This window comes from Bufo bufo, chromosome 2, assembly GCF_905171765.1.
Source record: "Bufo bufo chromosome 2, aBufBuf1.1, whole genome shotgun sequence".
NCBI classification, from domain to species: domain Eukaryota; kingdom Metazoa; phylum Chordata; class Amphibia; order Anura; family Bufonidae; genus Bufo; species Bufo bufo.
In genome coordinates, this window is record NC_053390.1 from 674,230,429 (window position 1) to 674,242,473 (window position 12,045).

The 12,045-nt window shown below is 44.4% G+C and overlaps 1 protein-coding gene across 1 annotated transcript in view; it reads left to right on the top strand.

Annotated features, from left to right (window-relative positions):
• The window catches only part of TMA16 (translation machinery associated 16 homolog), a 76,930-nt gene that overhangs the window by 45,195 nt on the left and 19,690 nt on the right, over positions 1-12,045 (top strand). Inside the window, exons 4-5 of the mRNA XM_040418628.1 lie at positions 1,156-1,240; positions 4,247-4,395. Of these exons, the coding sequence (XP_040274562.1) occupies positions 1,156-1,240; positions 4,247-4,395 (234 nt within the window). The remainder of the gene's footprint in view (positions 1-1,155; positions 1,241-4,246; positions 4,396-12,045) is intronic.

Consider the following 12,045-nt stretch of genomic DNA (forward strand, 5'->3'; position numbering starts at 1 on the left):
AAAATGCGTTCAGTGTTACTATGGCAGCCAGGACGCTATTAAAGTCCTGGTTGCCATAGTAGTAGTGGGGAGCGGGGGAGCAGTATACTTACCGTCCGTGCGGCTCCCGGGGCGCTCCAGAATGACGTCAGAGCGCCCCATGCGCATGGATGACGTGATCCATGCGATCACGTCATCCATGCGCGTGGGACGCCCTGACGTCACTCTGAAGCGCCCCGGGAGCCGCACGGACGGTAAGTATACTGCTCCCCCACTCCCCACTACACTTTACCATGGCAAACAGGACTTTAGCGTCCTGGCAGCCATGGTAACCATTCAGAAAAAGCTAAACGTCGAATCCGGTAATGTGCCGAAACGACGTTTAGCTTAAGGCCGGATCCGGATTAATGCCTTTCAATGGGCATGCCGGAAGAAAAGAACGCAAGTGTGAAAGGGCCCTTAATATGATATCTCCTCTGTTGCTTAGACCAGTGTTTCCCAACCAGCGTGCCTCCAGCTGTTGCAAAACTACAACTCCCAGCATGCCCGGACTGCATTTGGCTGTGCGGGCATCCTGGGAGGTGTAGTTTTGCAACAGCTGGAGGCACGCTGGTTGGGAAACACTGGCTTAGACTAATGCTGTCATTTTGGTCTTGTATGGATGCCAGCTTTCAAACAAGTATAATATAAAGCACTTCAGTCACCTGTAGCAATTACAAGTCCTCACCAGAAGCTCTGCTGAACCCAGCACTGACAGTCTTTCAAACTTGCAGATTTGTGTGTTCATTTTGCCTCATTATGCCAATATTGTATGTGAGTGAGCAATAGAAGTCATACTCGCAGCTCGCTGGTACAAAACCTTTTTTTTTTTTTTTTTTTATTTCTTTACGTCATTCCAATATAAAATGGTACATCATGAGGGACGCTGAGACAGACATCGTTCACACCTCCTCCCCTCCCAGCGACGTTTCGGGAGAAGGCGCTCCCTTACTCAAGCTTTCAAACAAGACCAGTTGTAGGCTTCTAGCTGCTACCATTGAGGACGTATTCGCATCTAAAGCAGCCCTCCTCCCTCCACATTCCGCCCGAGCTCAGTTGGGGCAGAACAGTTCAGTACTTTTCCCACAGTGGACAGTTAGGTAGTTAATGTCATTGTTATTTTTCTTTTCTACGTAGGCGATAAACTTGAGTGGTTTCAAAGCCATCTTGATCCTAACAAAACAGAGTACACTAAAAAGGAAGCATGTGAGCTAATTGAAAGGTAGGTAATCTGCATAATTAGCTTTACGTCGTGTGTGAATTATGGTCTGTTTTCTAGAAAATATTTAAGTAGAAAATGCTAAAGGAGCTCTGTACTAATATTCACTTGTATTGCAGTGTCAGCATATGAAATGCCCATTTCTTACCCTGGCACGCTCATAAAAGCCTCTCCCTGCTTCCCATGGGTGCTGTTTGTAAACAGACCACCCCATCCAAGATGGCGTTGGTCACATGATTTACTCATGTGACTACCTCTCGTACTGCACAGGTGCAGAATCTACTGTAGATTAAATCACATGACCTATGCCTTTTTGGACTCTATGGACATGGTGGCCTTTTTTCATTTTGCACCCATTTGGCAGCAGAGTTGGGATGGTGTTTTGGTGTTGGGTACTTCTACTTTCTTGAGTAAGCAATGGACCCTTTTAGCTTTTCGTATGCCATTACACGTCAGTGTATGGCATTTCAGAAATTTAAGTAGAAAGTGGACAACCCCTTTAAAAAGCTATTCCTATCCACAGAATAAGAGATAACTATTAGGTCGGTGGGGGCCCCCAAAAAGAATGGAGTGGCAGTTCTGGCATGTTCCTGCTGCTCCATTAATTTCTATGGGAGAATTGGAGACTGCCAAGTACATAGCTTGTTATTTCCAGAACTTCCATACGGATGAATGGAGGGGCAGTGCACATGTCTGACCTGCTGCTCCATTCATTACTCACAACCAGGATACTGGCTGCCGTGTTATTTTAATTGATCAGATTGATTATTTTAGACCATACAGACCAAGTGTAAGTCCAAAATTGTCATATACAGTTTAATTATTGATAGAAGAATTAAAGTCAGGCCATGCACTGGGCATAACACAGTGACCCACATTTTTAATTCAGTTTACACCTGCTTTTGGTAGAAATTGCCTAGGTTTGGATCACATCTGAACCTACTGTCAGACATAAACTTCAGGAGTATACTTTCAATGGAACGCTTATTATTCCCATGTTGCCATACAATGGGTATGTCAGCGTTTGACCACAATGTTAGAATTTTTTATTTTTTTTTGCAATGGCCCACTGTATGGGAAGCACAGCCTGCTGCTTTTCCCTATTAGGGATTGACCGATATTGATTTTTTAGGGCCGATGCCGATAATTTGGGAATTTTCATTTAAAAAAAAAAAAATCCTACACAAATCTGCTGAAAATTTGTTTATTGTTAACGTGTATTTTTTATTTTTTTTGTAAATCTTTCTTTTTCATTTATACTTAATATTTTGGTGGTTTTTTTTTTTACTAACTTTTAGCCCCCTTAGGGACTAGAACCCTTGTCCTATTCACCCTGATAGATCTCTTTCCGGGTGAATAGGAGCTCACACTGTCCCTGCTGCTCTGTGCTTTGTGCACACAGCAGCATGGAGCTTACCATGGCAGCCAGGGCTTCAATAGCATCCTGGCTGCCATGGTAACCGATCGGAGCCCCAGGATTACACTGCTGGGGCTCCGATCGGAGGAGCAGGGGAGAGGGGATCCTGTGGCCACTGCCACCAATGATTTAATACTGGGGGGGGGGGGGCGCACTGCGCCACCAATGTTTTTAATACGGGGGTGGGGGGGCGCATTGCACCACCAATGATTAATACTGGGGGGCTTGGGGGGGCGCACTGCGCCACCAATGAAGAGAAATCTCTCATTTATTCATATACAGGAGGCGGGAGCTGGCTGCAGAATCATATAGCCGGCTCCCGACCTCTATGAGCGGTAGCTGCGATCTGCGGCACCTATGGGGTTAACTACCGCATATCGCAGCTACCGCTCATAGAGGTCGGGAGCTGGCTATGTGATTCTGCAGCCAGCTCCCGCCTCCTGTATATGAATGAATGAGACAGTTATCTTCATTGGTGGCCAACACTTCCTGAACTTTATGTCGGCCATTATGGCGCATAACAAGTAGTATTTAGTGTTAGGACCAGTCTAACAGAGATCGCCTTGACGTACGGCAGACGGGCTCAGATGGTTTTGTACAAAATGCATTGGCCAAGCATCTCACTTTATAAATAAGCGTAGTATTAGCGCTATAATTTTTGTGACTATGGCATTGTTGTACTTTATCTGATTTGCAGGGTGCTGCTGCATTGTCTCTTTTTTCCTTTAGGTCTTTGCAATGGCAGCGTGCACCTACGCACTGGGAGGTGCTAACTAACCCCCTTTTATTTTGCAGGACTATGTTCTCATCACGGGCATCTATGCCCCTTTTGATGCAACCCATTATCTTATTGGCCTTGGCAGCAGCTGCCTGACACTGGTTTTTGCAGCTTAGTTTGCTGTTTATTAAAATTCCTAGAGCCTTTTCCATGTCAGTGTTACCCAGTGTTTTACCATTTAGTATGTACAGGTGACTTGCATTATTCCTTCCCATGTGCAGAACTTTACATTTATCAGTGTTAAACCTCATCTGCCACTTATCTGCCCAAGCCTCCAATCTATCCAGATCCCTCTGTAGTAGTATACTGTCCTCTTCCGTGTTAATTACGTTAGTGTCATCTGCAAAAATGGATATTTTACTGTGCAAGCCTTCTACAAGATCATTAATAAATATATTGAAGAGAATAGGGCCCAATACTGACCCCTGAGGTACCCCACTAGTGACAGTGACCCAATCTGAGTATGTACCGTTAATAGCCACCCTCTGTTTTCTATCATTGAGCCAGTTACTTACCCACATACAGACGTTTTCTCCCAGTCCGAGCATTCTCATTTTATATACTAACCTTTTATGTGGTACTGTAGAAGAAGTTAATCAATTGAAAATCCATTACTTTCATTTAGATAAAAACATACAAAGAATAACTTGGATGGCTCCTTTAATGTAGACTGAGCACCGGTTATATAGTCCTTGGGAAGCTTGTTCTGATTCTGCTGTGACAAACAATAAAATGCTTTTTGCTGATAACATAGTTGTACCTGCTCAGATGATAGATATTATGGTCATCTTAGTAATTTTCTCTGCATTTTCAGCTATTTACATCGCTTCGATAGTGAACTGGAACAAATTGAATTGCATAACAGCATCAAAGGTAGACAAGCCAGACAGCATGGCTCCCGGGAGACCGTCATTAAACAGACCATAGAGCGCGAAAGAAGACTGTACGACGGATATGGGATGGGTAATATTTTTGCCTCATTCTTTTGATTTATTTCTGTTTTTCCTTCCTTGGTAGAGCCATTATGTGTTACTGCAGTGTTGTATTGTTTATGGTTCAGTAGCTTGAACACATGCAGCTTCTAAATGTTTTCTCTTCTTATCCTACCAAACCATCAAAAGCTACATAAGAGTTGGAAACTGCAAGTGAGAATTCACATCTCCACTTCTTTATGGCACATTGCAGAATATATTAGACATCATTTTAGTCATCTCTGCAAGTAAAAGGATGAATGCCAGCAGTTAGTTATATGGTATGTTAACTGCTTAACGACCATCTACACTATTGATGTTGTATGTTTTCTGCTGGAGGGTGAATAACTGCTGGAGTCTTGCTTTACAGTTGCAGCTAAACGATCTAGGTTTCCCAGGCCATATGTGCCTGTAGGCAAATAGATGTGGGCCGTTTTTACAGTAATTGGGATCCAGGGAGAAAAACCTGTCAATGCCTTCTCTTAACTCCTCTTTTTTTCTGTATTCTATTCAGTTATTTTTTAGTGACAAACCTTATATTGCATATCGTAATGATCTTTGTGTGTTAGGTTTGGCTTCACCACTAAATTGTTTTTGCCTGAGTCCAGCTTGGGCAGTGGGAAAAGTACTTAACTGTTCTGGCAGAACTGGGCTTGCGCAGAAAGTCACGGGGGGGGGGGGGGGGGGGGGGGGCTGCTTTGGATGCTGCTTTCTCCTGAATGGTAGCAGCTAGAAACATGCAACTGGTCTTGTTTGAAAAATGACAGCTAAAGTCCAAGCAACAGAGGAGAAATCACTGTTAGAAATCGAGTCCAGAATAATCGCAGGTAAAATCTGCTTTTACTTTCACTTTCAGCAATATTCACTGCATCCCGATTTCTAACAGTGATATCTTCCCCTGTACTGAACATATTGCACTAATTCTAGTATTGTCTGAAAGCTTGGAATGCCAGCTTTCAATCAATATCTCTAGCTGGTACCAAACCAGAGATATGGGCAGTTAAAGCAACTCCCTCACTCCCTTTCAGTCCGGAGGAGAATGAGGGAGCAGCTGCAGAGCTGACAGGCTGCAGGAGGAGAGAAAAAACAGTAAAAATATATAGAAATATGACATCATCATCATAGTGACCCAGATAATAAAATTATATTTCTTTTACCACACAGTGAATGCCATAAATTCCACAAAATTATGTATAAATTGCTGTTTCCCCCCCTAAAAATAAAATAATAAAAGTTATAAAATACACTATATATATATATATATATATATATATACCCCAAAATGGTTTAAAAAAAAAACCTACAACTTATCCCGCAAAATAAAAAAAACATTTAGAAGAAAAAATTTCAATTATGACTGCTATAACACAAAGTGGGAAAATATTATTGGTCCTTATGGCTAAAATTAATAATGTCACTAAGGGGTTAAAAATGCAAGTGGTTTCCCCTGAGTTGTACAGCAACAAGATTTACCGCAGACACAGATTAAAAATCTACAATTAAAAAAAGTGACATTTTTGGGAGGGTTTTCCCAATTTTAACATGATTGTTAAGAGGTTAATGTAAGTATCCACCTTTTGAACACCAGTTTACATATCGAATTAATGACTTAAAAAGAGAACAACATTTCAGATATATATTGCATTACTTGTAGTGATCCTTAAATTTTCCAGCTATCCTTTTTTGCCCAGTTTTATAGTGCTCTTTTACAGGCACTGCTGACTCTCAGCGCTTCCCTTCTCTGTTTTTCCAGTGGCTCAAACACACCAGTCTTCTCCTCCTCTTGCCTAGCCGCCAGACTACCTTCCTGGTTCTTCACGCAGGCTGTGGCTTGCTTCTTGCTAGCACTGCCTCTCCCTGCATGTAGTGGAAGCGCCCCCTCTCTCCGGCCAATCCGCGCACAGTGATCTTCCACAGCCAATGGCTAGTCACCAAGGGATGCTTCCCAGTGGGAGGGTGCCTGAGCAATAGGTTCCAGTTCATCTGTTCTTGCAATGGTGTACTGTTTTACATTTATTTGCCCTTGTACAAACTTCTGCCTGTTTCCTGAATTTAAATCCTTTGGTGCCTGTCGTGACTTTTGCCTGATCTTCGTACTGACCATGAGCTGCCCACCTTGACTTGTCCCTGACTACGGTTTTGCCTTATCCCTCAGGGTTCCAGACCAGTGTCTCTTGACCCCCGTGGGTCAGCTGTGACTTGAACATAGACTACTCCGAGACATAGTGGCCTGGTGGTTTTTCTACAGGAAAGTACAGATCCCTGTATAGGATTTAAAGAGTGAATACCAGGGGAGCCACTTAGAAAATGTCCTTGGGAGTAGCCCCAAGCCAAATTTGCTCAAGTGAGAAAGTGGGTCCTCACCAGCTGCACAACACACATAAGTTGCAGTACTGTTGTGATTTGCATTTTGTCACTTATAATCTTTACATCAGGCACTGTTCAGTAATCTTACCATAAAAAAAAATTGCTCCTGCTTTGTATTGCTCTTGTAACACGTTATTACGATACTGGTAAACACTCCTGGAATCTAAAACAGGAAGAGTGAGTAGAGCACAGTGAAGGACTTGACAGTAGCTATCCCCAGCAGAACTGCTGAAGTGTAGATGAGGTGAAGTACAAGTCCAACGAAGAGTAAGAACTGCCTGGAAATGATAGTTCTCTGGTGGCAGGAGACTGGAACAAGTCACAATACTCAAGCAATGTTTGGCTAATTCGTATGGACTGAAATAGGCCCAAACAGGGAACAAGATGGTTCCCATCCCACAAACACTGGCCATCTTGATAAAGGGCAAACCAGCAGCCTCCAGTGGTAAGGAGTCAACACCATTCTTCTAAGTGTAAAACAGCAGTCTCTAGTGGTCAAGTAGCAGAAGACAGCAGATTCCAGATACACCTATCGTAATCTAAAGGGTGATCTCGGGAGTCTGTCACCAGGAAATTCACAGTTACAGCAAGCACAATGCCTTGTAGGTCTAGCTCAGCTGAATTTAATGAAATCTTTCACATAGGGATCCATTGCTTCATTCTGGGGCGAAATTTTTTAATCAATATGCAAATAAGCAGTTAAGTGCACTAAGGGCAGTTTGAAGTCACTTTGTGCACTCTCACTCATCCTGCTTCCTCTGCCAGACTCTCCCTCTGTGAATATAAATAGAACTGCTCACCCTGAGCTCCTGACACCTTTAAATTATTCACCGTGTACGGATGAATACAGGACTGGACACCCGACATTTTTGTTCCATGTTGAATCCAGATACCCAGCACTAGTAAAAATATAAAATTTTATTATTTAATACATGGAAAATCACAGAGTAAAAAAATGTTACCGCTTACACGTTTCCAGTGTGATCACACTTGGTCATAGCATAAAACACAATGGCAAGCCATCTCCGTATATTTTGTGAGTCACAGCTGAGAGAGTGGGCATTGCACAAACCTATATGTGATACACCAATAGGACCGATTTAGAAAAACAGCAAGATTAGACACATACAGTATCACACTAAATTTAGGCCCTTGGGGTCATGAGGGTCTAATGTCATTATCCAAACGCCTCCCTTTTCAAATGGACCCTATTCCGATATCCTCCATGTTTGGCTCTATTTATTTTCTTCAAAACTTTCACTTTTAAAAATTCAGTGTTGTCTGCATCAAAAAACCTGAACATGTGGCAGCTTAGTTGAGATGGAAATAACTTTGGCTGTTGCCATCAGTGAGAAATAGTCATACAAAGATAACGCAGTGACACACTACAAATGTCCTTTTTGTCTGCGTATTTGAAACTGCCAGGTTCACATTTTCCTATGATAGGTTTTCTATGGGCTATTGAGTATATGTAGTTCTAGAGAAAGCGATTTTGAAACACTGGACAAAAATATTTTGTAGTGACCCCATCTTCTGTTAGAAACAATAAGGCCCCTTTCACACGAGCGAGTATTCCGCGCGGATGCGATGCGGGAGGTGAACGCACAGCATACGCACGGAATTCTGACCCATTCATTTCTATGGGGCTGTTCACATGAGCGGTGATTTTCACGCATCACTTGTGCGTTGCGTGAAAATCGCAGCATGCTCCTCTTTGTGCGTTTTTCACGTAACGCAAGCCCCATAGAAATGAATGGGGTTGCGTGAAAATCGCAAGCATCCGCAAGCAAGTGCGGATGCGGTGCGATTTTCACGCATGGTTGCTAGGAGACGATCGGGATGGAGACCCGATCATTATTATTTTCCCTTATAACATGGTTATAAGGGAAAATAATAGCATTCTGAATACAGAATGCATAGTAAAACAGCGCTGGAGGGGTTAAAAAAAAATAAAAATCATCTAACTCACCTTAATCCACTTGTTCGCGATGCCGGCATCTCCTTCTGTCCCCTTTACTGAATAGGACCTGTGGTGAGCATTAATTATAGGTGAAGGACCTGTGGTGACGTCACTCCGGTCATCACATGGTACGTCACATGATCTTTTACCATGGTGAATCACCATGGTAAAAGATCATGTGACGTACCGTGTGATGACCGGAATGACGTCACCACAGGTCCTGTTGCTGCACAGAGATCAGATGAAGCCAGAAGGAGATGCTGGGCCGCGAACAAGTGGACTAAGGTGAGTTAAATTTATTTTTTTTAACCCCTCCAGCGCTGTTTTACTATGCATTCTGTATTCAGAATGCTATTATTTTCCCTTATAACCATGTTATAAGGGAAAATAAAACTATTTACAGAACACCGATCCCAAGCCCGAACTTCTGTGAAGAAGTTCGGGTTTGGGTACCAAACACGCGCGATTTTTCTCACGCAAGTGCAAAACGCATTACAATGTTTTGCACTCGCGCGGAAAAATCGCGGGTGTTCCCGCAACGCACGTGTGAAAGAGGCCTAACTCTCTTGGATTATTTGTAGGTTCACCATTAGGAACATTGAGATTAGGGATCGACCGATATAGATTTTTGAGGGCCGATACCGATAATTTGTGAACTTTCAGGCCGATAGCCGATAATTTATACCGATATTCTGGGAATTTTCATTTAAAAAAAAAATAAAAATTCCTACACAAATCTGCTGGAAATTACTGTTTATTGTTAACGTGTATTTTTTTTTTTTTTGTAAATCTTTCTTTTTCATTTATACTTAATATATATATAGCCAGGGCTTCAATAGCGTCCTGGTTGCCATGGTAACTGATCTGAGCCCCAGGCTTACACTGCTGGGGCTCTGATCGGAGGAGCAGGGGAGAGGGGATCCTGTGGCCCTTGCCACCAATGATTAATACTGAGGGGGGGGGGGGGGGGGCGCACTGCGCCACCAACGTTTTTAATACTGTGATGGGGGTGGGGGGCGCACTGCGCCACCAATGATTAATACTGGGGGGCTTGGGGGGGGGGGGGGGGCGCACTGCGCCACCAATGAAGAGAAGTCTTTCATTAATTCATATACAGGAGGCGGGAGCTGGCTGCAGAATCACATAGCCGGCTCCCGACCTCTATGAGCGGTAGCTGCGATCCGCGGCACCTAAGGGGTTAACTACCGCAGATCGCAGCTACCGCTCATAGAGGTCGGGAGCCGGCTATGTGATTCTGCAGCCAGCTCCCGCCTCCTGTATATGAATTAATGAAAGACTTATCTTCATTGGTGGAGCGGTGGCCACAGCTCCTCCCCTTCTTTTGTCCTCTCTCCTCTAATTGGCGGCAGCAGCAGCACAGGGTAGGGAGACACTGCTTCCTTCTCCCCTGTGCTGCTGAGGGAACACAGAGAGCGCTGAGAGCAGCGCAATCTGTGTTCCCCATACGTTATCGGAATATCGGCAAAATAGATGCCGATACCGGTCAAAATCCTGAATATCGGCCGATAATATCGGTAAAACCGATAATCGGTCGATCCCTAATTGAGATCATTGAAACCAATTTTAGGACTTTGAAAAGTGTGTACGTCCATCAATCTGCACCTAACATACCAATAAGGCCATGCATAGCCGCTCTGATCAGTGTAGTGAATGGAACCCCGCCTTGAGAACAGATTGCCAGTGTCTGTCCTCTTGTGTATGCATGTGTGGCCACATTTGCATATTGGGTGCCAGAACTAACAGAACACATAAGGACTCGGTGGAGTGGCACAATCTGAGGGAGGTACACAGTTTTAAAAGTTTGAGGAGTGACAGATGCTCTCTAAGTGGGTTATCCCATAATTAATGTTCAAAATCAGACATCATATAATACATGACAGTCTATTTCAAACAAAGCTAGAACCAGCCCTGTACCTCACATGGATCCAGAGATCTCCCCATTCATTGCTCTGCTAGATTTATATCAAGCTGACCGCTCAAGGGGAGTGTCTTTTCTGCTGCAGCTCAGGGGGTGTGTCTCAGCTCTCCCTATCACAGCTCAGGAGGCGTGTCTCAGCTCTCCCTATCACAGCTCAGGAGGCGTGTCCATGCCCCTTCTATCACAACTCGGGAGGCAGTTGAAGGATGAAGAAGAAATGGCAGGTGGCGCTATACAGATACATTCTATTGAATAACTCAGTGGCTATGCAAAATTTTGCATTACATGCAATTGCAAAAGGATTCAGATTCAGATCCAGGTGCTGGTTTGAAAACTAGAATATTTTTTATGGGACAACCCCTTTAACCCCTTAAGGACACATGACGTATCGGTACGGCATGTTTCCCGAGTCCTTAAGGACACATGACGTACCGGTACGTCATGTGTTGTTCCGATCACTGCCGTGCGGCCGGCTGTGATCGGAACAAGGTGCCTGCTCAAATCATTGAGCAGGCACCTCGGCTAAATGCGCGGGGGGGTCCCGTGACCCCCCGATGTCCGCGATCGCAACAAGCCGCAGGTCAATTCAGACCTGCGGTTTGTTGTGCTTTCTGCAGTTTCTGATCGCTGCGGTCCCTGACCGCGGCGATCAGAAACTTTAGTGTGGCGGAAATATATATTTATCACCCCCCCCCTGCACCTCTGAATGATTTTAGCCCGGTGGGAGGTGCAGGGGGGGTGTTGCGGGCGGTGGGGGCGGTGCGGGAGGCGGGCGGTGCGGCAGGCGGGATCGCGATCCCCCGCCCGCCTCCCATTGCATAATCGTTGGTGTAAAGTGGGTATACCAGGGTGCCAGCACATTGCTGGCACCCTGGTATAAACGGCTGACATCGGTGATGCGATGTCAGCCGTTTAACCCTTTCCATACAGCGGTCCGTACGGACCGCTGTATGGAAAAAGTTAACAGTAAGAGGGAGCTCCCTCCCTCTCCGATCGGGGGGCTGCTGTGCCTTTGCAGCCCCCCGATGGAGAGGGAGAGAGCCCCCAGACAGCCCCCCGCAGCCCCGTGCTCACCCTTCCCCGTCTGCGAAGTTCTGAGCAGACGGGGAAGGTTCCCATGGCAACAGGACGCCTGCTCTGGCGTCCTGCTGTCCATGGTGCTGAACAGATCTATGCTGAAAGCATAGATCTGTTCAGTGTAAGTAAAATACAGTACAGAACAATATATATTGTACTGTACTGTATTATACAGACATCAGACCCACTGGATCTTCAAGAACCAAGTGGGTCTGGGTCAAAAAAAAAGTAAAAAAAAGTGAAAAAAAAAGTAAAAATCAAAAAACACATTTATCACTGATTAAAAATTAAAAAAATAA